The 25154-nt window shown below is 41.6% G+C and overlaps 5 protein-coding genes across 5 annotated transcripts; 3 read left to right on the top strand and 2 right to left on the bottom strand.

Moving 5' to 3' along the window:
• Window positions 1–275: 275 nt before the first annotated feature.
• Window positions 276–6214, bottom strand: LOC309690449 (uncharacterized protein; the record flags this gene model as incomplete). The annotated part of the gene is made up of 3 exons (XM_082507481.1): window positions 5633–6214; window positions 3361–4496; window positions 276–330 (listed from the first exon to the last, which is right to left on the bottom strand). Exons 1-3 carry the CDS (start codon window positions 5744–5746, stop codon window positions 276–278), a joined length of 1305 nt encoding a protein of 434 aa, XP_082363607.1. The 5' UTR covers window positions 5747–6214.
• A 1840-nt stretch (window positions 6215–8054) lies between these two features.
• LOC309691105 (olfactory receptor 6F1-like) lies at window positions 8055–9048 on the top strand (the record flags this gene model as incomplete). Its single annotated transcript, XM_082508650.1, has 1 exon — window positions 8055–9048. One exon carries the CDS (start codon window positions 8055–8057, stop codon window positions 8997–8999), a length of 945 nt encoding a protein of 314 aa, XP_082364776.1. The 3' UTR covers window positions 9000–9048.
• A 3003-nt stretch (window positions 9049–12051) lies between these two features.
• Window positions 12052–12996, top strand: LOC309691099 (olfactory receptor 4B13-like; the record flags this gene model as incomplete). Its single annotated transcript, XM_082508645.1, has 1 exon — window positions 12052–12996. One exon carries the CDS (start codon window positions 12052–12054, stop codon window positions 12994–12996), a length of 945 nt encoding a protein of 314 aa, XP_082364771.1.
• A 304-nt stretch (window positions 12997–13300) lies between these two features.
• LOC309690447 (olfactory receptor 51B5-like) lies at window positions 13301–14604 on the top strand (the record flags this gene model as incomplete). The annotated part of the gene is made up of 2 exons (XM_082507479.1): window positions 13301–13304; window positions 14042–14604. The coding sequence occupies 2 exons, from the start codon at window positions 13301–13303 to the stop codon at window positions 14602–14604; spliced, it is 567 nt and encodes a 188-aa protein (XP_082363605.1).
• A 50-nt stretch (window positions 14605–14654) lies between these two features.
• Window positions 14655–19505, bottom strand: LOC309690446 (uncharacterized protein; the record flags this gene model as incomplete). The annotated part of the gene is made up of 3 exons (XM_082507478.1): window positions 14655–14666; window positions 16982–18274; window positions 19410–19505. 3 exons carry the CDS (start codon window positions 19503–19505, stop codon window positions 14655–14657), a joined length of 1401 nt encoding a protein of 466 aa, XP_082363604.1.
• Between the last annotated feature and the right edge of the window lie 5649 nt (window positions 19506–25154).

Genomic DNA, 25154 nt, shown 5'->3' with positions numbered 1-25154 from the left:
TTAATTAATGACACCATAATTCTGAATTTTTTAAATCTGATCATATATCCCCATTGCTTGACATACTGTAGTATTTACTACTTTAAAAATTAAAGTTTTGTTTAGCATATCAAGCATAAAATTGTGCTGTTGTTGTTTTTTTGAAGTTTTTCAATCCCATAGCATAAAATTAAAAAAAAAAAAAACAACAACAAAAAACAATGCAATAATAGTATTTTAACAGTAACTCCCTTCTCTTCTATTCCTTCCTCGCCTTAACTAGGAAGGAGGCTCTCTCAGCTGGTGTGTTTCTCCTGGCTAACACCTTTCTGCCTTTTCTCCATCAATGTCCTGCTAACATCAAGACTCAAGTTGTGTGATATAAACATTCAGAGAGTCTTGTATCTAAACTGGTTAATAATTAAACTTGCTTGTCCTGATGTTGACACCTTTAGAAAAAACATCAGTGCAAATGTAACACTTATTGTTTATCTGTGTCATTGGCTTTTTATAATTTGGACTTACATATATCTTATTAAAACATGTGCGAGGTCCAGAGAGGACAGGTTAATGTTTATGCAGACCTGTGTGCCCCACCTGATCTCTTTGATGACTTTCTTGTTTTTTCTTGATCCAGTGTACATGATATCTGGCTCTACACGTTTACCTCAAAGCCTCCAAAACTTCATCACTATTGAATTTCTCATCATCCCTCCAGTTATGAATCCTCTCATATATGGATTTAAACTCACCAAAATACGAAACAGGATATTGGGTTTATTTTATTTTAAAAGAACTTCAAAATTAAGACTTTCTTGTTCACCAAATAAAAATAGACCAAACTAAAATTTCAAAAATGTACATTATTATCTTGTACATGACAGTAAATGAAGGTATCATAACATTAACTATAAATGCACCAAGACAACCAAGTCTCAGTAAAAAGCATTATTGTTTACTTAAATTTGACCTTTAGACTATCAAAGATCTAAAGACAACTAACACATATTTTACCTTTTAAAAATTATTGTTTTTTGTTTTTTACATTTTTTCAGATGTAAACTAAAATGCATTTCCACTTCTGGTTTTAGGTTTAATCCAGGTCATCTTATCGTTTGAACTTAAGGTGTCATAATGCCATATCTCTAACACGTTCCATTAAGATGTAAATTGTTCAATTTATTGTCATTTACAGTAAATAGGTTTATGTTTCTCAAGTAACAGACTCATATTTATATCCTTTTTTCAAGCATAAAATGTCTGAGTCTCATGAGTGACGTGTTTACTGTGGCTCAAAGCTTATCCAGTTTTTCGGGTGCCTCTGTAGTCTCGCTCATTGTACACTTATATCACAAGGCTAATTCAGAAAATGTAAATCAAATCAAATCAAATCACTTTTATTGTCACATCACATGTGCAGGTACATTGGTACAGCACATGTGAGTGAAATTCTTGTGTGCGAGCTTCACAAGCAACAGAGTTGTGCAAAATACAATAATGTAAACAAGCAAAATACAAGAATGGCTACATCTGAAACTAATAAATATATGTACAATATATAATAGTATATGCATTTTTGGATGTGTATACTAAATATTTTTCTACGTGTGTGTGTGTGTGTACACATATTTTACAAATTAAATAGAGTAAACAATAAATACAATATATAAAAATATACAAAGTTGAGACATGTGCAAAACAGTGGCATTACTGTACAGTATGGAGTGCATAATGTTAAAGTTCCAGTAGTGAAGCTGAGGTGTCTATGACGTGTTCAGCAGTCTGATGGCCTGGTGGAAGAAGCTGTCTCTCAGTCTGCTGGTACGGGACCGGATGCTGCAGAACCTCCTTCCTGATGGAAGCAGTCTGAACAGTTTATGGCTGGGGTGACTGGAGTCCTTGATGATCCTCCCCGCTTTCCTCAGGCAGCGCTTCCTGTAGATGTCTTGGAGGGAGGGAAGCTCACCTCCAATTATCCGTTCAGAGCACCGCACTACTCGCTGGAGAGCTTTGCAGTTGTAGGCGGTGCTGTTGCCATACCAGGTGGTGATGCATCCAGTGAGGATGCTCTCAATGGCACAGTGATAGAAGGTCCTGAGGATGTGGGGGCTCATGCCGAATCTTTTCAGTCTCCTGAGAAAGAAGAGGCGCTGCTGCGCCTTCTTCACTGTTTTGTTTGTGTGTACTGACCACGTAAGATCCTCAGCCAGATGTACTCCAAGGAACTGGAAGCTGCTCACTCTCTCCACAGCAGCGCCGTTGATGGTGATGGGGGTGTGTACTTCTCTGCACCTCCGGAAGTCCACTATCAACTCCTTTGTCTTTGCGACGTTGAGGGTGAGATGGTTGTCTTGACACCAGTGGGTCAGGGCGCTGACCTCCTCCCTGTAAGCCGTCTCATCACCATTGGTGATAAGACCCACCACTGTAGTGTCGTCCGCAAACTTGACAATGATGTTGGAGTTGTTAGTGGCTGTGCAGTCGTAGGTGTAGAGTGAGTACAGGAGAGGGCTCAGTACACACCCCTGTGGAGCACCAGTGTTCAGTGTGACGGGGGATGAGGTGATGCTGCCCAGTCTGACCACTTGGCGTCTGTCAGACAGGAAGCTAAGGATCCAGCTGCAGAGGGAGCTACTCAGTCCTAGATCCTGCAGTTTCCTGTCCAGCTTCGAGGGAACGATGGTATTGAATGCTGAGCTGTAATCTACAAACAGCATTCTCACATACGTGTCTCTCTTCTCCAGGTGTGACAGGGCAGTGTGTAGTGTCAGGGCTATGGCATCATCAGTGGACCGGTTGTGGCGGTATGCGAACTGTAGAGGGTCCAGTGAGTCGGGTAGTGCAGAGCAGATGAAGTCCCTGACCAGCTTCTCGAAGCATTTGCTCACGATGGGGGTCAGGGCTACAGGTCGCCAGTCGTTCAGTGAGGAGATGGTGGAGGATTTGGGTACAGGGACGACGGTGGCCATTTTGAAGCAGGCTGGGACTACAGACAGAGAGAGGGAAAGGTTGAAGATGTGCGTGAACACTCCAGCCAGCTGAGCCGCGCATGACTTGAGGACGCGGCCGGGAATCCCGTCCGGACCTGTAGCTTTGCGTGCATTCACCTTCCTGAAGCACTTCCGCACATCCTCCTCAGACACAGTGTGCGCACTGATGTCATCCGTGGTGCGCACACTGTCCGGTCTCATGGTGTTCGCTGTGTCGAATCTAGCGTAGAATACGTTTAGATCCTCACACAGAGAGGCCGTGGTCTGCGGTGTGCTGGTTTTCCCTCTAAAGTCTGTGATCGTGTTTAGTCTCTGCCACATACTCCGAGAGTTGTCAAACTGTTGCTCCACCCTGTCCCTGTACTCACGTTTGGCTGCTTTGATCGTCTGCCGGAGTTGGTAATGTGCGTGTTTGTAGTCCGATGTGTTCGCGGAGGCAAAGGCGGTGCTCCGTGCCGTGCGAACATCTCCGTTAATCCAGGGTTTTTGATTTGGGAAGGATTTAACTGTTCTGGATGGGACGACATCTTCCACGCATTTCCTGATAAATCCGCAGACTGAGTCTGTGTACTCATCAATGTCCCTAGCAGCCACGTGAAACATTTCCCAGTCCGCGTGATCAAAACAGTCCCGCAGCGCAGACTCTGATTGGTCCGTCCAACAGTGCACCGCCCTCCGGGTTGGAGCTTCCTGTTTCAGCTTCTGCCTGTAGGCGGGCAGGAGCAGGATGGAGCGGTGATCTGATTGGCAGAATGGGGCGTGGGGGAGGGCTTTGTACGCATCCCGGAAAGAGGTGTAGCAGTGGTCAAGTAGCTGGTCTCCATGAGTGTTAAAATGGATGTGTTGGTGGAGTTTGGGTGAGACTTTCTTCAGGTTTCCCTTATTAAAGTCTCCGGCTGTGATAAACGCTGCCTCTGGGTGTGCGGTTTCCTCGCTGCTGATCGCGCTGTACAGTTCCCTGAGTGCTCGGTCAGTGTCGGCTTGTGGGGGAATGTAAACAGGCGTAATAATCACTGCTGTAAATTCCCTCGGTAGCCAGAATGGCCGGCACTTAATCATCAGGTACTCCAGGTCCGGTGAGCAGAAGGATTTGACCGGGTGCACGTTCGCATAATCACACCAGCTGTTGTTGATCATGAAACATACACCACCGCCTCTGCTTTTCCCAGTAAGATCCTGTGACCTGTCCGTGCGATGCACGGAGAACCCCGGTAGTTGTATTGCGGAGTCCGGTACCTTGTCCGATAGCCAGGTTTCTGTGAGGCAGATCACGCAGCAGTCCCGCATATCTCGCTGGAATGAGATCCGTGCCCGAAGCTCGCACAGCTTGTTCTCCAGAGACTGCACATTAGCCAGTAATAAACTGGGTAACGGTGGTCTGTTAGTGCGCCGTCTCAGTCGAACCAGAACGCCAGATCTTCTCCCTCTGCGTCGGCGTTTGCGGCCTCCAGGGCCAGAGAACAAAGGCGTCTCAGGTGAGATGAATGGGGGGTCTGCAAACGGAGCGTCCGTGTTGCAAAACTTGAACTACGGAAAGTTATAAGAAAGACCGTCTTTTATGTCCAGTAAGGTTTGTCGGTCGTACACAAGGAGACATGTGCTACTCGCGAAAAAATGAAGGAAAAGTAAAATTAAACACAGAAAAAAGCTGTTGCTTGGGGGAGCTCGCGACGAGGCTGCCATACTCGGCGCCATCTTGACTCAAAAAAAAAAAAAAAAAAACCTGACATGATGTCTATATTTAACAGAATATCAGTTTCACAGTTTGCAAATTAATTCAAAGACAGGGGAAGAAAGAAGTGATTGCTTAGTAGGTTATAGATTCATGCTGCTTTAAAACTACCTTTTTTCCACAGAGCTGCTGTTAAAAAATAAAGGCCTGACAGTCAAGGCTGGACTGGGACAAAAAATCGGCCCGGGCATTTTGACTAGAGACCGGCCCACCAGGATAAAGATTGAAAATGTGACGTCATTCAGGGGTAAAACCGCAAAGGATTCTGGGAACTTGTGGCAAGCGGTACTAGCGCACGCAGGCTTTCAATTGAACTCAGTTACACAGCGATAAAAAGAAACACAAAAAATGGCAAGAAGCTGTTGTATTATTAACTGCAATAGCCGGTCGCATGACAGCCACGGGAAGCCGATCGTTTTTGTTTTTTTTTATCGGATTACATCGTTGAAGAGAAATTTTTTAAGCCATGTTTCCGAAGTAAGAGCCGACGGATGGTCTGGATATACCAAATATAACATCCCAGAACACTCCAGCTCACATGTTAGTCTGCTCCAAGCATTCCCACAAAGGTCAGAGTTTTGTAGTAGTTAATACGTCATTTTTCTTAACATAATTGGTGATATAGGTTACAAGCAAGTCTGGCGCTGAACAGAAATTGTCGCTCTATGCTCCTTTATTTATTGTGCATAAATAGTGAATTGTCCTGACACAATATTGCGTTTCGCTTCTGTTATTATGGTACATTGACAAAAACATATACTTTTATTCACAGGATAAAAAAGTTGTTTTGTATCACTAACTGTCCAGTGCGATTACAGCATACAATATTATTGCCACTACTAATTAATTACCGTTGAGCTCAAAGGTTATATTAATAAACGGTTAACGAATGTGTATTAATGACGACGATTTGTGAGACTGGTAAACTTACCTTTGTTCGTACGATGGTCTGTCGTTCTACACGGTGCGTTTCAAGGCCCTGTACCCATCCATCGGTAAACTGTACCTGGGCTTGTTGCAGTGACATGAAGTTACTAAACTTCATGAGTGTATGCACTCACTCCAAGAACCGTATAATTATAAATCTGCGCGTGGTGAAAGTTGGGCAGCACGCTAACGTATTTTGTCCCTCTGCGTGCTCGTAAGGGTCTGACCCTTTCACTCCTTTGATTTTTTCCTCGTATCTTTTCTTTGTCTTTTCGTCGAGTCTGTCTTTGTACGGACCGGCATTGTTCTCCTTTTGTTTTGTACATTCCTTTTTTGTGCGGCAAAGAAAAAACAAGAAGGTATTGGAACCGGAGAATGAACGTTTTGCGGTGCTGCAAATGCTTGCATTTGATGCGGTACTTGGATTGTTTTGCCACTAATTCCCGGCATGCAATGCGCGAAAATCACGTGATTGCTAAACAAGGGGGCGGGTGCATTCGGCCTCCTCGGCTGTAATTGGTCCAGCCCAGAGTCGATCATGACCAATTGGCCAATCCAACACCTTTCATTATATATACCCTTCCTAAAAAAAAAAAAAAATCGCGAGCGGCCCACCGGGCAAGTGCCCGGTATGCCCGATGGCCAGTCCAGCTATGCTGACAGTACTATATACACAGCAAGTGTGTTTTTGTTTATGAGTTGGCACCACAGATTGTGCAAGGTTCATGTTAGCACAGAATTCTGGGCCCTATGTATAAATAGTCTCTATATATGTGACACAATGTGATGTGTGGAAGGAAGAGAGGACTCAAAGTCAGGACTCGCAGGCTGGTGAAGGATGTGGATGATGTTTGTTGTGAAGCCAGGATGAACAGAACATGAGAAGACGGACTGACTATACCAATTGAATAAATGAATGAAGGAGTGAGGGAGTGAGTGAATTAATAAATTAATGGTTGGCTGGCTGACCGGTGTAGGAGTGTTTAGCTTATTTTAGAGTTTAGAAATGTGTTAACATAGAATGTAGAACTATTGTAGAGATACTGACACTGCCGTCAATATAATAAAGGCCTCACTGTGTCGTGAACTTAGGAGTAGATTGTAGGAGACCCCTCCCCCACTTCAACTGTGAAAGTAAAACAGAGAGGAGTTAATGCTGAGTGGAAATTCCCCAGAGAATGTTTGGGTGGGGGTCTCAACATTTGTAACTGGATAACTGTGGTCTGGAAGGGACATGGTTTTATGACCTAGGGAGTCACCTACACCCACAGTGTTTTAACTGTCACGCACACACATCCACATGCACACTCACTCATGTGCACTCAGACATCCACACGCACACTCACTCATGTGCACTCACACATACACACAGGTATGCGTACACAGTCACACACGAGCACTCACATAGACACGTGGGAACGCGCACATGTAGGCATTCATGTGCTCGTGCACATAGACAAAGACACAGAGTTTGCAGCACACCGTGGGGGGTTTTATGATAGGGTCGCCCCTACAAAACTGTGTTTCACAGACAAAGGAGTGAAGATTTCTTGCAGAGGGACACACGGGCCTCGTCTTCCCTTCTAGAAATGCATGCTTGAAGATGAATAAAGATGAATAAAGGTTTTGTGAAATGACTACTGAGTTCCGGTGGCGTCTCTGGAAGTTTCGATTAATAAAAGAACCGGGGTAAAACTGATTTCATAACACTGGATGGACTGAACTGAAAACACACATGAGGAATGGACGGAATGACAAGACTGGGAACTGAGGGCTTAAATACACAGTGTGGAGTTGTGATATGATGTGATAACATTAGGTTGCTGCATTATAATTTGAATGTATAATATTGTTGTCAGGCCTCTGTGTAACTGTAGGAGAAAAATAGTTTGATAGAAACAGCATTAGAATAGAATAGAATAATCCTTTAATTGTCCCACAAGGGGAAATTTGGTTGTAACAGCAGCCAGAAAGACACATATAGAAACAAACAGGACACAGAACAGAAACATACACTCATCCCTGCTGGACAACATCTCCCACCCCATGCAGGAGACTGTGACAGCACTGAGCAGCTCCTTCAGTGGCAGGCTGCGGCACACACGGTGTGGGACGGAGAGATTTCGCAGGTCTTTCCTCCTCACTGCTGTCAGACTCCACAACAAAGACTTTAACTGATCAAACACACACATCCACACACACTGAGTGCAATACTCTTTTTCTGACAAAGTTGTATTTTTACTCAGTTGTATAAAGCATTTGCATTCTATTTCTATCCTATTGTATATTTTATTCTATTTATTGTACTGTATATAGTATTTTATTTTATTCTATAATTAATGGGAGGTGAAGAGGGACAGCAGACATTAGTCAGGTACAGACGCAGCAGCTCAGTGTTCTGTTATGTTGTTATTTTAAAAAGGTAGATGTGCCCTCTGATCATGGTTAATCAGTCTAATGAAAGAAGTTTCATTCTGTCAGGATTTAATGAGACGATGAATTTCACAGTACCCCTCTTCTCAGTTACTTTACTGTATTACTGTGTGATTTTGTTCTTCAATATTTCTCTTGTGCTGCTCATTGTCTTCGATGAAAGCCTCCATGAACCTATGTACATTTTACTGAGTAGCCTTTGCATTAACGCACTTTATGGAACCACAGGTTTCTACCCAAAATTCCTTTCAGATTTACTGTCATCTTCTCACAGAATCTCCTATGAAGGGTGCCTTTTACAAGGTTTTGTCATGTATTCATTTGCTTGTTGTGATTTGTCTATTTTAACTGTCATGGCCTTTGACAGGTATATGGCTATATGTCGACCTCTGCACTACCACTCTTTCATGACTAAGAGGAGGCTTTCACAGCTGGTGTGTTTCTCCTGGCTGACACCTTTCTGTGTTTTTGCCATTAATGTCCTGCTTACAGCAAGACTCAAGTTATGTGGTATAAAGATTCAGAGAGCCTTGTGTCTAAACTGGTTAATTGTTCAACTTGCTTGTCCTGAAGCTGACACTTTTTCAAATAACATCAGTGCATATGTGATAATTGTCATTTATCTGTCTCATTGGCTTTTCATAATTTGGACTTACATATATATTATTAAAACATGTGTGAGGTCCAGAGAGGACAGAGTAAAGTTTACGCAGACCTGTGTGCCCCATCTGACTTCTGTGATCATAAATGCCACTGTACTGGCTTTTGATGCGATGTACTTGCGCTTTGGCTCCAGAGATTTACCCCAAAGCCTCAAAAACTTCATCGCTCTTGAATTTCTCATCATCCCTCCAGTTATGAATCCTCTCATGTATGGATTTAAACTCACCAAAATACGAAACAGAATCTTGAGTTTAATTTATTTGAAAGGGAAATGATTTCCATTAAGGTTAGATTTCCTTTTTTAAAATAATTCAAAAATATTCAAAACAGATGCAGCAATATAAATACAAGTCTTTCTGAAGGCACTTGATTCAGAAACATTTAGTCATGTTTGCCTTGTCTAAGGCAAACATATATTTGGACTAGACTAATTTTACTAATATTCTTTGTTATATTTGTCATAATATGACACATATTTGTCATATATGACATATTTGCTCAATCCAGCACGAATGTTAAATGAAAACAACATTTTTTTCATGTTTTTGACTAAGAATTTCATTTTAAAAAGGATTCTGCATGAGTTTTTAAGTACTGTTGTAAAATTCATCTATATACCATTCAGAAATCATCACAAATTGACTTTTCATTTCTTTGCCTTGCTGTGTCTTGATGTTCAAGGTATATTAGCTGATATATGTGCAAGTTGATTAAACAGGTTTATTTCAAAGTGTTTTAGGTTTAAAGTAAACAAAATATTGTATGAAATATTCTGTTGTAAAGGGCTGGTTAGTGCAGGCATCCCTGTGTGTTACATCTCAGTTTATCACAAAGGTCAGTTAACAATGCTTAATGTTTCTTTTTTTCAATAAACACGTTACATGTATAAATATAAGGATCAGTGTTATTAGGTTGTATTTTTTCAGTAGTATTTATGTATTTATATAGGGTTTTTTATTATTATTATTTTGGAAAAATAGTAATAGTAATTGAACTGTTACCTACTTTTATTTGGCATTTTTTTTTGTTTTTAAATTTATATGTAAATTTCTCTCTGTACATTAATGACACCATAATTCTGAATTTTTTAAATCTGATCAAATATCCCCATTGCTTGACATACTGTAGTATTTACTACTTTAAAAATTAAAGTTTTGTTTAGCATATCAAACATAAAATTGTGCTGTTGTTTTTTGAAGTTTTTCAATCCCATAGCATAAAAAAAACAAAAACAAAAAACAATGCAATAATAGTATTTCAACAGTAACTCCCTTCTCTTCTACTCCTTCCTCGCCTTAACTAGGAAGGAGGCTCTCTCAGCTGGTGTGTTTCTCCTGGCTAACACCTTTCTGCCTTTTCTCCATCAATGTCCTGCTAACATCAAGACTCAAGTTGTGTGATATAAACATTCAGAGAGTCTTGTATCTAAACTGGTTAATAATTAAACTTGCTTGTCCTGATGTTGACACCTTTAGAAAAAACATCAGTGCAAATGTAACACTTATTGTTTATCTGTGTCATTGGCTTTTTAGAATTTGGATTTGGATAAAATAACTTCAAAATTAAGAGTTTCTTGTTCACCAAATAAAAAAAGAGCAAAATAAAATTTCAAAAATGTACATTATTCTCTTGTACATGACAGCAAATGAAGGCCTCATAACATTAACTATAAATGCACTAAGGCAACCAAGTCTCAGTAAAAAGCATTATTGTTTACTTAAATTTGACCTTTAGACTATCAAAGATCTAAAGACAACTAACACATATTTTACCTTTTAAAAATTTATTATTATTGTTTCTTGTTTTTTACATTTTTTCAGATGTAAACTAAAATGCATTTCCACTTCTGGTTTTAGGTTTAATCCAGGTCATCTTATCGTTTGAACTTAAGGTGTCATAATGCCATATCTCTAACACGTTCCATTGAGATGTAAATTGTTCAATTTATTGTCATTTACAGTAAATAGGTTTATGTTTCTCAAGTAACAGACTCAAATTTATATCCTTTTTTCAAGCATAAAATGTTTGAGTCTCAAGAGTGACGTGTTTACTGTGGCTCAAAGTTTAGCCAGTTTTTCGGGTGCCTCTGTAGTCTCGCTCATTGTACACTTATATCACAAGGCTAATTCAGAAAATATAACTGACATGATGATGTCTATATTTAACAGAATATCAGTTTCACAGTTTGCAAATTAATTCAAAGACAGGGGAAGAAAGAAGTGATTGCTTAGTAGGTTATAGATTCATGCTGCTTTAAAACTACCTTCTTTCCACAGAGCTGCTGTTAAAAAATAAAGGCCTGACAGTACTATATACACAGCAAGTGTGTTTTTGTTTATGAGTTGGCATCACACATTGTACAAGGTTCATGTTAGCACAGAATTCTGGGCCCTATGTATAAACAGTCTCTATATATGTGACACAATGTGATGTGTGGAAGGAAGAGAGGACTCAAACTCAGGACTCGCAGGCTGGTGAAGGATGTGGATGATGTTTGTTGTGAAGCCAGGATGAACAGAACATGAGAAGACGGACTGACTATACCAATTGAATAAATGAATGAATGAGTGAGGGAGTGAGTGAGTGAATTAATAAATTAATGGTTGGCTGGCTGACTGGATGGACTGAACTGAAAACACACATGAGGAATGGACGGAATGACAAGACTGGGAACTGAGGGCTTCGATACACAGTGTGGAGTTGTGATATGATGTGATAACATTAGGTGGCTGCATTATAATGTGAATGTATGATATTGTTGTCAGGCCTCTGTGTAACTGTAGGAGAAAAATAGTTTGATAGAAACAGCATTAGAATAGAATAATCCTTTAATTGTCCCACAAGGGGAAATTTGCTTGTAACAGCAGCCAGAAAGACACATATAGAAACAAACAGGACACAGAACAAAAACATACACTCATCCCTGTTGGACAACATCTCCCACCCCATGCAGGAGACTGTGACAGCACTGAGCAGCTCCTTCAGTGGCAGGCTGCGGCACACACGGTGTGGGACGGAGAGATTTCGCAGGTCTTTCCTCCTCACTGCTGTCAGACTCCACAACAAAGACTTTAACTGATCAAACACACACATCCACACACACTGAGTGCAATACTCTTTTTCTGACAAAGTTGTATTTTTACTCAGTTGTATAAAGCATTTGCATTCTATTTCTATCCTAATGTATATTTTATTCTATTTATTGTACTGTATATAGTATTTTATTTTATTCTATAATTAATGGGAGGTGAAGAGGGACAGCAGACATTAGTCAGGTACAGACGCAGCAGCTCAGTGCTCTGTTATGTTGTTATTTTAAAAAGGTAGATGTGCCCTCTGATCATGGATAATCAGTCTAATGAAAGAAGTTTCATTCTGTCAGGATTTAATGAGACGATGAATTTCACAGTACCCCTCTTCTCAGTTACTTTACTGTATTACTGTGTGATGTTGTTCTTCAATATTTCTCTTGTGCTGCTCATTGTCTTGGATGAAAGCCTCCATGAACCTATGTACATTTTCGTGAGTAGCCTTTGCATTAATGCACTTTATGGAACCACAGGTTTCTACCCAAAATTCCTTTCAGATTTACTGTCGTCTTCTCACAGAATCTCCTATGAAGGGTGCCTTTTACAAGCTTTTATCGCATATTCATTTTCTTTTTGTGATTTGTCTATTTTAACTGTCATGGCCTTTGACAGGTATCTGGCTATATGTCGACCTCTGCACTACCACTCTTTCATGACTAAGAGGAGGCTTTCACAGCTGGTGTGTTTCTCCTGGCTGACACCTTTCTGTGTTTTTGCCATTAATGTCCTGTTTACAGCAAGACTCAAGTTATGTGGTATAAACATTCAGAGAGCCTTATGTCTAACCCGGTTAATTCTTAAACTTGCTTGTCCTGAAGCTGACACTTTTCCAAATAACATCAGTGCATATGTGATAATTGCTATTTGTTATTTTCATTATGTTTTCATAATTTGGACTTACATATATCTTATTAAAACATGTGTGAGGTCCAGAGAGGACAGAGTAATGTTTATGCAGACCTGTGTGGCCCATCTGACTTCTGTGATCATAAATGTCACTGTAATGGCTGTTGATGTGATGTACTTGCGCTTTGGCTCCAGAGATTTACCCCAAAGCCTCCAAAACTTCATCACTCTTGAATTTCTCATCATCCCTCCAGTTATGAATCCTCTCATGTATGGATTTAAACTCACCAAAATACGAAACAGAATCTTGAGTTTAATTTATTTGAAAGGGAAATGATTTCCATTAAGGTTAGATTTCCTTATTTAAAACAATTCAAAAATATTCAAAACAGATGCAGCAATATAAATACAAGTCTTTCTGAAGGCACTTGATTCAGAAACATTTAGTCATGTTTGCCTTGTCTAAGGCAAACATATATTTGGACTAGACTAATTTTACTAATATTCTTTGTTATATTTATCATAATATGACATAAATTTGTCATATGTGTCATATTTGCTCAATCCAGCACGAACATTAAATGAAAACAACATTTTTTTCATGTTTTTGACTAGGAATTTCATTTTAAAAAGGATTCTGCATGAGTTTTTAAGTACTGTTGTAAAATTCATCTATATACCATTCAGAAATCATCACAAATTGACATTTCATTTCTTTGCCTTGCTGTGTCTTGATGTTCAAGGTATATTAGCTGATATATGTGCAAGTTGGTTAAACAGGTTTATTTCAAAGTGTTTTAGGTTTAAAGTAAACAAAATATTGTATGAAATATTCTGTTGTAAAGGGCTGGTTAGTGCAGGCATCCCTGTGTGTTACATCTCAGTTTATCACAAAGGTCAGTTAACAATGCTTAATGTTTCTTTTTTTTTTTCAATAAACACGTTCCATATATAAATATAAGGATCAGTGTTATTAGTTTGTATTTTTTCAGTAGTATTTATGTATTTATATAGGGTTTTTTATTATTATTTTGGAAAAATAGTAATAGTAATTGAACTGTTACCTACTTTTATTTGGCATTTTTTTTGTTTTTAAATTTATATGTATATTTCTCTCTGTACATTAATTAATGACACCATAATTCTGTACTTTTTGAAATCTGATCATATATCCCCATTGCTTGACATACTGTAGTATTTACTACTTTAAAAATTAAAGTTTTGTTTAGCATATCAAGCATAAAATTGTGCTGTTGTTGTTTTTTGAAGTTTTTCAATCCCATAACATAAAATAAAAAAACAAAAAAACAACAAAAAACAATGCAATAATAGTATTTCAACAGTAACTCCCTTCTCTTCTACTCCTTCCTCGCCTTAACTAGGAAGGAGGCTCTCTCAGCTGGTGTGTTTCTCCTGGCTAACACCTTTCTGCCTTTTCTCCATCAATGTCCTGCTAACATCAAGACTCAAGTTGTGTGATATAAACATTCACAGAGTCTTGTATCTAAACTGGTTAATAATTAAACTTGCTTGTCCTGATGTTGACACCTTTAGAAAAAACATCAGTGCAAATGTAACACTTATTGTTTATCTGTGTCATTGGCTTTTTATAAGTTGGACTTACATATATCTTATTAAAACATGTGCGAGGTCCAGAGAGGACAGGTTAAAGTTTACGCAGACCTGTGTGCCCCACCTGATCTCTTTGATGACTTTCCTGTTTTTTCTTGATCCAGTGTACATGATATCTGGCTCTACACGTTTACCTCAAAGCCTCCAAAACTTCATCACTATTGAATTTCTCATCATCCCTCCAGTTATGAATCCTCTCATATATGGATTTAAACTCACCAAAATACGAAACAGGATATTGGGTTTATTTTATTTTAAAAGAACTTCAAAATTAAGACTTTCTTGTTCACCAAATAAAAATAGACCAAACTAAAATTTCAAAAATGTATATTATTATCTTGTACATGACAGCAAATGAAGGCATCATAACATTAACTATAAATGCACCAAGACAACCAAGTCTCAGTAAAAAGCATTATTGTTTACTTAAATTTGACCTTTAGACTATCAAAGATCTAAAGACAACTAACACATATTTTACCTTTTAAAAATTATTGTTTTTTGTTTTTTACATTTTTTCAGATGTAAACTAAAATGCATTTCCACTTCTGGTTTTAGGTTTAATCCAGGTCATCTTATCGTTTGAACTTAAGGTGTCATAATGCCATATCTCTAACACGTTCCATTAAGATGTAAATTGGTCAATTTATTGTCATTTACAGTAAATAGGTTTATGTTTCTCAAGTAACAGACTCATATTTATATCCTTTTTTCAAGCATAAAATGTCTGAGTCTCATGAGTGACGTGTTTACTGTGGCTCAAAGCTTAGCCAGTTTTTCGGGTGCCTCTGTAGTCTCGCTCATTGTACACTTATATCACAAGGCTAATTCAGAAAATGTAAATCAAATCAAATCAAATCACTTTTATTGTCACATCACATGTGCAGGTACATTGGTACAGCACATGTGAGTGAAATTCTTGTGTGCGAGCTTCACAAGCAACAGAGTTGTGCAAAATACAATAATGTAAACAAGCAAAATACAAGAATGGCTACATCTGAAACTAATAAATATATGTACAATATATAATAGTATATGCATTTTTGGATGTGTATACTAAATATTTTTCTACGTGTGTGTGTGTGTGTACACATATTTTACAAATTAAATAGAGTAAACAATAAATACAATATATAAAAATATACAAAGTTGAGACGTGCAAAAACAGTGGCATTACTGTACAGTATGGAGTGCATAATGTTAAAGTTCCAGTAGTGAAGCTGAGGTGTCTATGAAGTGTTCAGCAGTCTGATGGCCTGGTGGAAGAAGCTGTCTCTCAGTCTGCTGGTACGGGACCGGATGCTGCAGAACCTCCTTCCTGATGGAAGCAGTCTGAACAGTTTATGGCTGGGGTGACTGGAGTCCTTGATGATCCTCCCCGCTTTCCTCAGGCAGCGCTTCCTGTAGATGTCTTGGAGGGAGGGAAGCTCACCTCCAATTATCCGTTCAGAGCACCGCACTACTCGCTGGAGAGCTTTGCAGTTGTAGGCGGTGCTGTTGCCATACCAGGTGGTGATGCATCCAGTGAGGATGCTCTCAATGGCACAGTGATAGAAGGTTCTGAGGATGTGGGGGCTCATGCCGAATCTTTTCAGTCTCCTGAGAAAGAAGAGGTGCTGCTGCGCCTTCTTCACTGTTTTGTTTGTGTGTACTGACCACGTAAGATCCTCAGCCAGATGTACACCAAGGAACCGGAAGCTGCTCACTCTCTCCACAGCAGCGCCGTTGATGGTGATGGGGGTGTGTACTTCTCTGCACCTCCGGAAGTCCACTATCAACTCCTTTGTCTTTGCGACGTTGAGGGTGAGATGGTTGTCTTGACACCAGTGGGTCAGGGCGCTGACCTCCTCCCTGTAAGCCGTCTCATCACCGTTGGTGATAAGACCCACCACTGTAGTGTCGTCCGCAAACTTCACAATGATGTTGGAGTTGTTAGTGGCTGTGCAGTCGTAGGTGTAGAGTGAGTACAGGAGAGGGCTCAGTACACACCCCTGTGGAGCACCAGTGTTCAGTGTGATGGGGGATGAGGTGATGCTGCCCAGTCTGACCACTTGGCGTCTGTCAGACAGGAAGCTAAGGATCCAGCTGCAGAGGGAGCTGCTCAGTCCTAGATCCTGCAGTTTCCTGTCCAGCTTCGAGGGAACGATGGTATTGAATGCTGAGCTGTAATCTACAAACAGCATCCTCACATACGTGTCTCTCTTCTCCAGGTGTGACAGGGCAGTGTGTAGTGTCAGGGCTATGGCATCATCAGTGGACCGGTTGTGGCGGTACGCGAACTGTAGAGGGTCTAGTGAGTCGGGTAGTGCAGAGCAGATGAAGTCCCTGACCAGCTTCTCGAAGCATTTGCTCACGATGGGGGTCAGGGCTACAGGTCGCCAGTCGTTCAGTGAGGAGATGGTGGAGGATTTGGGTACAGGGACGACGGTGGCCATTTTGAAGCAGGCTGGGACTACAGACAGAGAGAGGGAAAGGTTGAAGATGTGCGTGAACACTCCAGCCAGCTGAGCCGCGCATGACTTGAGGACGCGGCCGGGAATCCCGTCCGGACCTGTAGCTTTGCGTGCATTCACCTTCCTGAAGCACTTCCGCACATCCTCCTCAGACACAGTGTGCGCACTGATGTCATCCGTGGTGCGCACACTGTCCGGTTTCATGGTGTTCGCTGTGTCGAATCTAGCGTAGAATACGTTTAGATCCTCACACAGAGAGGCCGTGGTCTGCGGTGTGCTGGTTTTCCCTCTAAAGTCTGTGATCGTGTTTAGTCTCTGCCACATACTCCGAGAGTTGTCAAACTGTTGCTCCACCCTGTCCCTGTACTCACGTTTGGCTGCTTTGATCGTCTTCCGGAGTTGGTAATGTGCGTGTTTGTAGTCCGATGTGTTCGCGGAGGCAAAGGCGGTGCTCCGTGCCGTGCGAACATCTCCGTTAATCCAGGGTTTTTGATTTGGGAAGGATTTAACTGTTCTGGATGGGACGACATCTTCCACGCATTTCCTGATAAATCCGCAGACTGAGTCTGTGTACTCATCAATGTCCCTAGCAGCCACGTGAAACATTTCCCAGTCCGCGTGATCAAAACAGTCCCGCAGCGCAGACTCTGATTGGTCCGTCCAACAGTGCACCGCCCTCCGGGTTGGAGCTTCCTGTTTCAGCTTCTGCCTGTAGGCGGGCAGGAGCAGGATGGAGCGGTGATCTGATTGGCAGAATGGGGCGTGGGGGAGGGCTTTGTACGCATCCCGGAAAGAGGTGTAGCAGTGGTCAAGTAGCTGGTCTCCATGAGTGTTAAAATGGATGTGTTGGTGGAGTTTGGGTGAGACTTTCTTCAGGTTTCCCTTATTAAAGTCTCCGGCTGTGATAAACGCTGCCTCTGGGTGTGCGGTTTCCTCGCTGCTGATCGCGCTGTACAGTTCCCTGAGTGCTCGGTCAGTGTCGGCTTGTGGGGGAATGTAAACAGGCGTAATAATCACTGCTGTAAATTCCCTCGGTAGCCAGAATGGCCGGCACTTAATCATCAGGTACTCCAGGTCCGGTGAGCAGAAGGATTTGACCGGGTGCACGTTCGCATAATCACACCAGCTGTTGTTGATCATGAAACATACACCACCGCCTCTGCTTTTCCCAGTAAGATCCTGTGACCTGTCCGTGCGATGCACGGAGAACCCCGGTAGTTGTATTGCGGAGTCCGGTACCTTGTCCGATAGCCAGGTTTCTGTGAGGCAGATCACGCAGCAGTCCCGCATATCTCGCTGGAATGAGATCCGTGCCCGAAGCTCGCACAGCTTGTTCTCCAGAGACTGCACATTAGCCAGTAATAAACTGGGTAACGGTGGTCTGTTAGTGCGCCGTCTCAGTTGAACCAGAACGCCAGATCTTCTCCCTCTGCGTCGGCGTTTGCGGCCTCCAGGGCCAGAGAACAAAGGCGTCTCAGGTGAGATGAATGGGGGGTCTGCAAACGGAGCGTCCGTGTTGCAAAACTTGAACTACGGAAAGTTATAAGAAAGACCGTCTTTTATGTCCAGTAAGGTTTGTCGGTCGTACACAAGGAGACATGTGCTACTCGCGAAAAAATGAAGGAAAAGTAAAATTAAACACAGAAAAAAGCTGTTGCTTGGGGGAGCTCGCGACGAGGCTGCCATACTCGGCGCCATCTTGACTCAAAAAAAAAAAAAAAAAAACTGACATGATGTCTATATTTAACAGAATATCAGTTTCACAGTTTGCAAATTAATTCAAAGGCAGGGGAAGAAAGAAGTGATTGCTTAGTAGGTTATAGATTCATGCTGCTTTAAAACTACCTTTTTTCCACAGAGCTGCTGTTAAAAAATAAAGGCCTGACAGTCAAGGCTGGACTGGGACAAAAAATCGGCCCGGGCATTTTGACTAGAGACCGGCCCACCAGGATAAAGATTGAAAATGTGACGTCATTCAGGGGTAAAACCGCAAAGGATTCTGGGAACTTGTGGCAAGAGGTACTAGCGCACGCAGGCTTTCAATTGAACTCAGTTACACAGCGATAAAAAGAAACACAAAAAATGGCAAGAAGCTGTTGTATTATTAACTGCAATAGCCGGTCGCATGACAGCCACGGGAAGCCGATCGTTTTTTTTTTTTTTTATCGGATTACATCGTTGAAGAGAAATTTTTTAAGCCATGTTTCCGAAGTAAGAGCCAACGGATGGTCTGGATATACCAAATATAACATCCCAGAACACTCCAGCTCACAGGTTAGTCTGCTCCAAGCATTCCCACAAAGGTCAGAGTTTTGTAGTAGTTAATACGTCATTTTTCTTAACATAATTGGTGATATAGGTTACAAGCAAGTCTGGCGCTGAACAGAAATTGTCGCTCTATGCTCCTTTATTTATTGTGCATAAATAGTGAATTGTCCTGACACAATATTGCGTTTCGCTTCTGTTATTATGGTACATTGACAAAAACATATACTTTTATTCACAGGATAAAAAAGTTGTTTTGTATCACTAACTGTCCAGTGCGATTACAGCATACAATATTATTGCCACTACTAATTAATTACCGTTGAGCTCAAAGGTTATATTAATAAACGGTTAACGAATGTGTATTAATGACGACGATTTGTGAGACTGGTAAACTTACCTTTGTTCGTACGATGGTCTGTCGTTCTACACGGTGCGTTTCAAGGTCCTGCACCCATCCATCGGTAAACTGTACCTGGGCTTGTTGCAGTGACATGAAGTTACTAAACTTCATGAGTGTATGCACTCACTCCAAGAACCGTATAATTATAAATCTGCGCGTGGTGAAAGTTGGGCAGCACGCTAACGTATTTTGTCCACTCTGCGTGCTCGTAAGGGTCTGACCCTTTCACTCCTTTGATTTTTTCCTCGTATCTTTTCTTTGTCTTTTCGTCGAGTCTGTCTTTGTACGGACCGGCATTGTTCTCCTTTTGTTTTGTACATTCCTTTTTTGTGCGGCAAAGAAAAAACAAGAAGGTATTGGAACCGGAGAATGAACGTTTTGCGGTGCTGCAAATGCTTGCATTTGATGCGGTACTTGGATTGTTTTGCCACTAATTCCCGGCATGCAATGCGCGAAAATCATGTGATTGCTAAACAAGGGGGCGGGTGCATTCGGCCTCCTCGGCTGTAATTGGTCCAGCCCAGAGTCGATCATGACCAATTCGCCAATCCAACACCTTTCATTATATATACCCTTCCTAAAAAAAAAAAATCGCGAGCGGCCCACCGGGCAAGTGCCCGGTATGCCCGATGGCCAGTCCAGCTATGCTGACAGTACTATATACACAGCAAGTGTGTTTTTGTTTATGAGTTGGCACCACAGATTGTGCAAGGTTCATGTTAGCACAGAATTCTGGGCCCTATGTATAAACAGTCTCTATATATGTGACACAATGTGATGTGTGGAAGGAAGAGAGGACTCAAACTCAGGACTCGCAGGCTGGTGAAGGATGTGGATGATGTTTGTTGTGAAGCCAGGATGAACAGAACATGAGAAGACGGACTGACTATACCAATTGAATAAATGAATGAAGGAGTGAGGGAGTGAGTGAATTAATAAATTAATGGTTGGCTGGCTGACCGGTGTAGGAGTGTTTAGCTTATTTTAGAGTTTAGAAATGTGTTAACATAGAATGTAGAACTATTGTAGAGATACTGACACTGCCGTCAATATAATAAAGGCCTCACTGTGTCGTGAACTTAGGAGTAGATTGTAGGAGACCCCTCCCCCACTTCAACTGTGAAAGTAAAACAGAGAGGAGTGAATGCTGAGTGGAAATTCCCCAGAGAATGTTTGGGTGCGGGTCTCAACATTTGTAACTGGATAACTGTGGTCTGGAAGGGAGATGGTTTTATGACCTAGGGAGTCACCTACACCCACAGTGTTTTAACTGTCACGCACACACATCCACACGCACACTCACTCATGTGCACTCACACATACACACAGGTATGCGTAGACAGTCACACACGAGCACTCACATAGACACGTGGGAACGCGCACATGTAGGCATTCATGTGCTCGTGCACATAGACACAGACACAGAGTTTGCAGCACACCGTGGGGGGTTTTATGATAGGGTCGCCCCTACAAAACTGTGTTTCACAGACAAAGGAGTGAAGATTTTTTGCAGAGGGACACACGGGCCTCGTCTTCCCTTCTAGAAGTGCATGCTTAAATGAAGATGAATAAAGATGAATAAAGGTTTTGTAAAATGACTACTGAGTTCCGGTGGCGTCTCTGGAAGTTTCGATGAATAAAAGAACTGGGGTAAAACTAATTTCGTAACAGTTTTGGTGCCGAAACCCGGGATTCGTTCGAGGCCCAGAGAGGATGAATTGGCAGAGCTGAGATCGTGAAACGAGGCGAACAGGTAAGCACGACCTAATTATTTTCGAACCGTGCATATTGTCCATCCATCCATCCATCCATCCATTCGCTTCCGCTTATCCTTTTCAGGGTCGCGGGGGGCGCTGGAGCCTATCCCAGCTGTCATAGGGTGAAAGGCGGGGTACACCCTGGACAGGTCGCCAGTCTGTCGCAGGGCTAACACATAGGGACAGACAACCATTCACACTCACATTCACTCGCACATTCACACCTAATGGCAATTTGGATTATCCAATTAACCTATCCCCACAAGCTGCATGTCTTTGGACGGTGGGAGGAAGCCGGAGTACCCGGAGAGAACCCACGCAAACACGGGGAGAACATGCAAACTCCACACAGAAAGACCCCGGCCTGATGGTGGAATTGAACTCAGGACCTTCTTGCTGTGCGGCAACAGTGCTAACCACCGTGCCACCGTGCTGCCCTGTGCATATTGTTTAAAGCCTAAATTATCTGTTCGCTAAGTTGAATGTATCTCAGTGTAAATAATAGCATCGGTGTTTCATCCGTGGCGGTGTGTGATCCGTCTTTAGTTATTAGGAAAAAGTGGCAGTGTGTGATCCGTCCCCGTGCGTTAAAGCAGGAAACTTGTGTTACTATTAGTTAGAAAGCGGGGCTGAAAGGTCTCGTCGCCAGCTGAGGGCTGTGTGTGTCACGGGTTTGGTTACCCCACCTAGTCTCGGACGCGGGGCTAGGACCTGTAGGCAGGAGATCCAGGGTGGTGACCTGGGGATTCGTGGCTCCTTAAATAACTAAGTCGGGGAGAGTTCCCTGTCACAGTCTGAAGTATGCATAAAAGCAGGATCGGTTGCTTTCGCCGGTTAGATTCCGAGCTGAGTGTAACCAGTGCCTGATGCAGAAGGAGGACGGTGTAGTGTGTGTGAAAGTGCCGTTAGAGTCGGCGTCTTGTCTGAAGTACGGGAGTCAATTAAAGTAACAAAAAGAATTTGTGTCTAAAAGTGTGTATGGTGTGCAGAAATTGCGGCAGGAGACCGTGTCGCGAATTGTTGCAAACTGTGAAGTCAATTGGGGGTTTTAATTTGGTTTTATTTTTATGGGGAAGAGAAACTGCGGTATCCAGTCTGTGGCGCATTTTGAATAATTCGTGAGGAAAATGTGGCGCGATCTGAAGATCGTGAGCCTAAATTATCCTAGTTAGGTTGAGGTGTATAAGAGCGGACGGCACCCGCTCTTTTTTCTGATTAGGGCGTTGTCCTGAATCAGCAGAAGTGTCTCGCAGAAAGTTTGAATGGGACTGCTAGAAGCATGAGGTGTGTGTGAGCCAGCCTCGAGGGGCGGGTTCACAGGTAGAACGAATGAAGAGTAAAATGTGCGTGTGTGTGAGAGAGAAAGAAAAGGTGAGGGCTAGTGACCAGCCTGTGAGTGTGTGTGAATTGATGACAAAGAGGGAGACAAAGTACATTAGTTGATTTTTTGTGAAATAATAAATAGTCAAGAAATCATAGTGATCAAATAGGAGAAAAATGAACTAAAGTAAATAAAAAATAAACAGTGGATTAGTGTTAAAGTAATGATAAATAAATTGATAAAATTAACAGTGCCATTTAAAGGTGATCAAGTACTCAAGGATGAATGGAGAATTTGATTGTTGACGGTATGAGAGCTGTTGGGGTGAAAGGAAAATGAGGTTGGAGGAGTGAGTTAACAGGTTAATGTGTGGGTGTAAAACAATGGGGTAATAAAAAAAGAGAAAGAAAATCGTGAAAACAAAGAAAATAAAAAGTGTGGAAGTGTGAGTGGGAAATTGTCTCCAACTGGGGGAAGCAGTGACACTACAGGTCACCTTCTTCCCCTGCTGGACACAAAAGAAAACATAATTTGGAGTGTTGTGGATGAAAATAATTAACAGCAACATCAAGAAGGTTTTTGTGTTTGCGGTTAAGACCAAATAAAAATTTCATTTTTGGGGTTTAAAGTCAGTAGAGTTCAAAACAAAATAAGTAGAGATGTGTTGCTTTAGGAGTGATGAAAACATATGCAGTCACAGTGAATAATGAAAGTCTCTCAGTCTGTCGATTACAGGTGGGGAACGGACCTGGATCAATTCTCCATGGGCAGCAGTCGGAAGAAAATTATAGGTTAAAATTATTAGAAAAAAAATAGAAACACCCAGCCAGAATTTTTGGCTGAATTGTTTTGTAGCTTCCCGTTCTCATCCTGAACGAGCAAGCTCCAGGGAAGCTAATCTCTCCCTGAAGACACAGAGTGCAGTTTCAGAAGCACGAGCATGAACATCAACAGTGGACAGGAGTCCAAGAGACAATACCAGAGTTCTGAGCAGAGAGTTCCAGCAGCACTATGGGCAAACGGCATCAGAAAGAGAAGACCCACCATCTAGATTGGATGGAGATGCGTTTCCAGCAAGCTGCAACCTCACTGTGTGTGAAGGACTTTTGAGAAGACTGTCTGAGTTTGACATTTGCCATGTTTGGAGTGAGATGGCAATGAAAGAGATAGTGGGACAAAGAGATACACGGGACAAAGCTGAAGAAAACTGACTGCCATTGGACTGAAAAGTGGGAGAGAAGAAAAGGAGCAGAAGAGGGCTGAGGCTGCGGTTTTAGTGTGGGGAATCAAATTGGGTTAAAGCATCCGGGGAGACAAGCGACTGCCTGGAAGTGGAGGATTGACACAGTGTCCAGACCACCACAAAAGGGGGAGGAAGACAAGCACTGAGGTATGCAAGTGTACTGTTAGAAAAATGGAAAGGTGACACCACACATGCAGATAATATGCACCAGAGATAACAAAAAATCATACACAAAGTGTTACACATTAAAAGATGGTATTTGTAGAAGGGGTTGACAACACTCAGCGTGGTTGCCTATGGTAACCTGCAAGCATTTGGGGTTTAGCTGTGCCTGCCTATGACAGAGTTTTTCATTTAGATGTTTCTGAAACAAAATTTGGAGTGAACGGAGTTTTGTTTCAGAAAAAGGGGGAAGGTACATAAAAGGATACATAAAAACAGAAAATGTATTAACCCGACTAACACACAGACACACACACACGTAATGAAGATCAAACACAATTTTAAGTAGGTGACACTGTTACCGTCATCCTGTCTGGTTTATTGAGTGGGTTGAGAACTGATACATAGATGACTGAATTTGTATTATTTTGGGGAACATGATAGCAGGGGTGAACAGAATCCTGCAGCCAGAGTTTAAATGAGTGAAACTAGCAGATTTTTTGGGGGGTTTTTTGTTTTGTTTTGTTTTGTTTTTGTTTCTGAAGTATGGGGAAGGTTTTACCATGGCACCATGTTTTAGATTTGGTGTTTTCTCACCTATAAGAGAAAGAATATTCTGTGACAAGTCTTAAGACCGGGCTTCTGTATTTTTTATTTTCTTTTGTTTTTCAGTTTTATTTGTCATTTTTCAGTTTATTTTTATTTTTTGAACAGTGCACTGATTTCTGTTTGTGAATCTCTTTTCTTTAAGCAGATCTGCATGTCGAGAATTAAAAGTGCTACACGTCGTCGAGAAAATTGTTGCAAGTGAGTTTCTCCACATTAAAATGGGCTCTGGAGAAAGCCACTTATTTGGGACAATTAGAAAATGACAGTCCCTGCCTAAAAAGGATTCAGCGTAGTAATCCGATCTAAAGTTCTTTTCTTTTGAAATGACGTCATTTTGCTGAGAGTGGAAACTAAATGCGACGATAGGTTCCACTATCAGCAAAGAAAGAAAGAATGGATGAATGAATGAATGGAAATAAAAACAAACTGACTGACTGGTAAAATCTGACAAGACTTGACCACGACTCAAGGTTAACCTCCACCTAGACAGGATAAAAGGGTGGATAAATTTATCTGTTTCCTTTTACAGGAGCAGAAAGATGACAGCAACATCTGAGGTTGTGTGACGGTTTAACCTTTTAAATTTTCTATGTTTGTGAATCTACCAGGGGTGTGTTGCTCACAGAAGTTACTGTGAGAAAGTGTGTACA

This window comes from Aulonocara stuartgranti (assembly GCF_965226115.1).
Source record: "Aulonocara stuartgranti genome assembly, chromosome: 16".
NCBI lineage: Eukaryota > Metazoa > Chordata > Actinopteri > Cichliformes > Cichlidae > Aulonocara > Aulonocara stuartgranti.
This window is presented reverse-complemented; position numbering and strand designations above follow the sequence as displayed.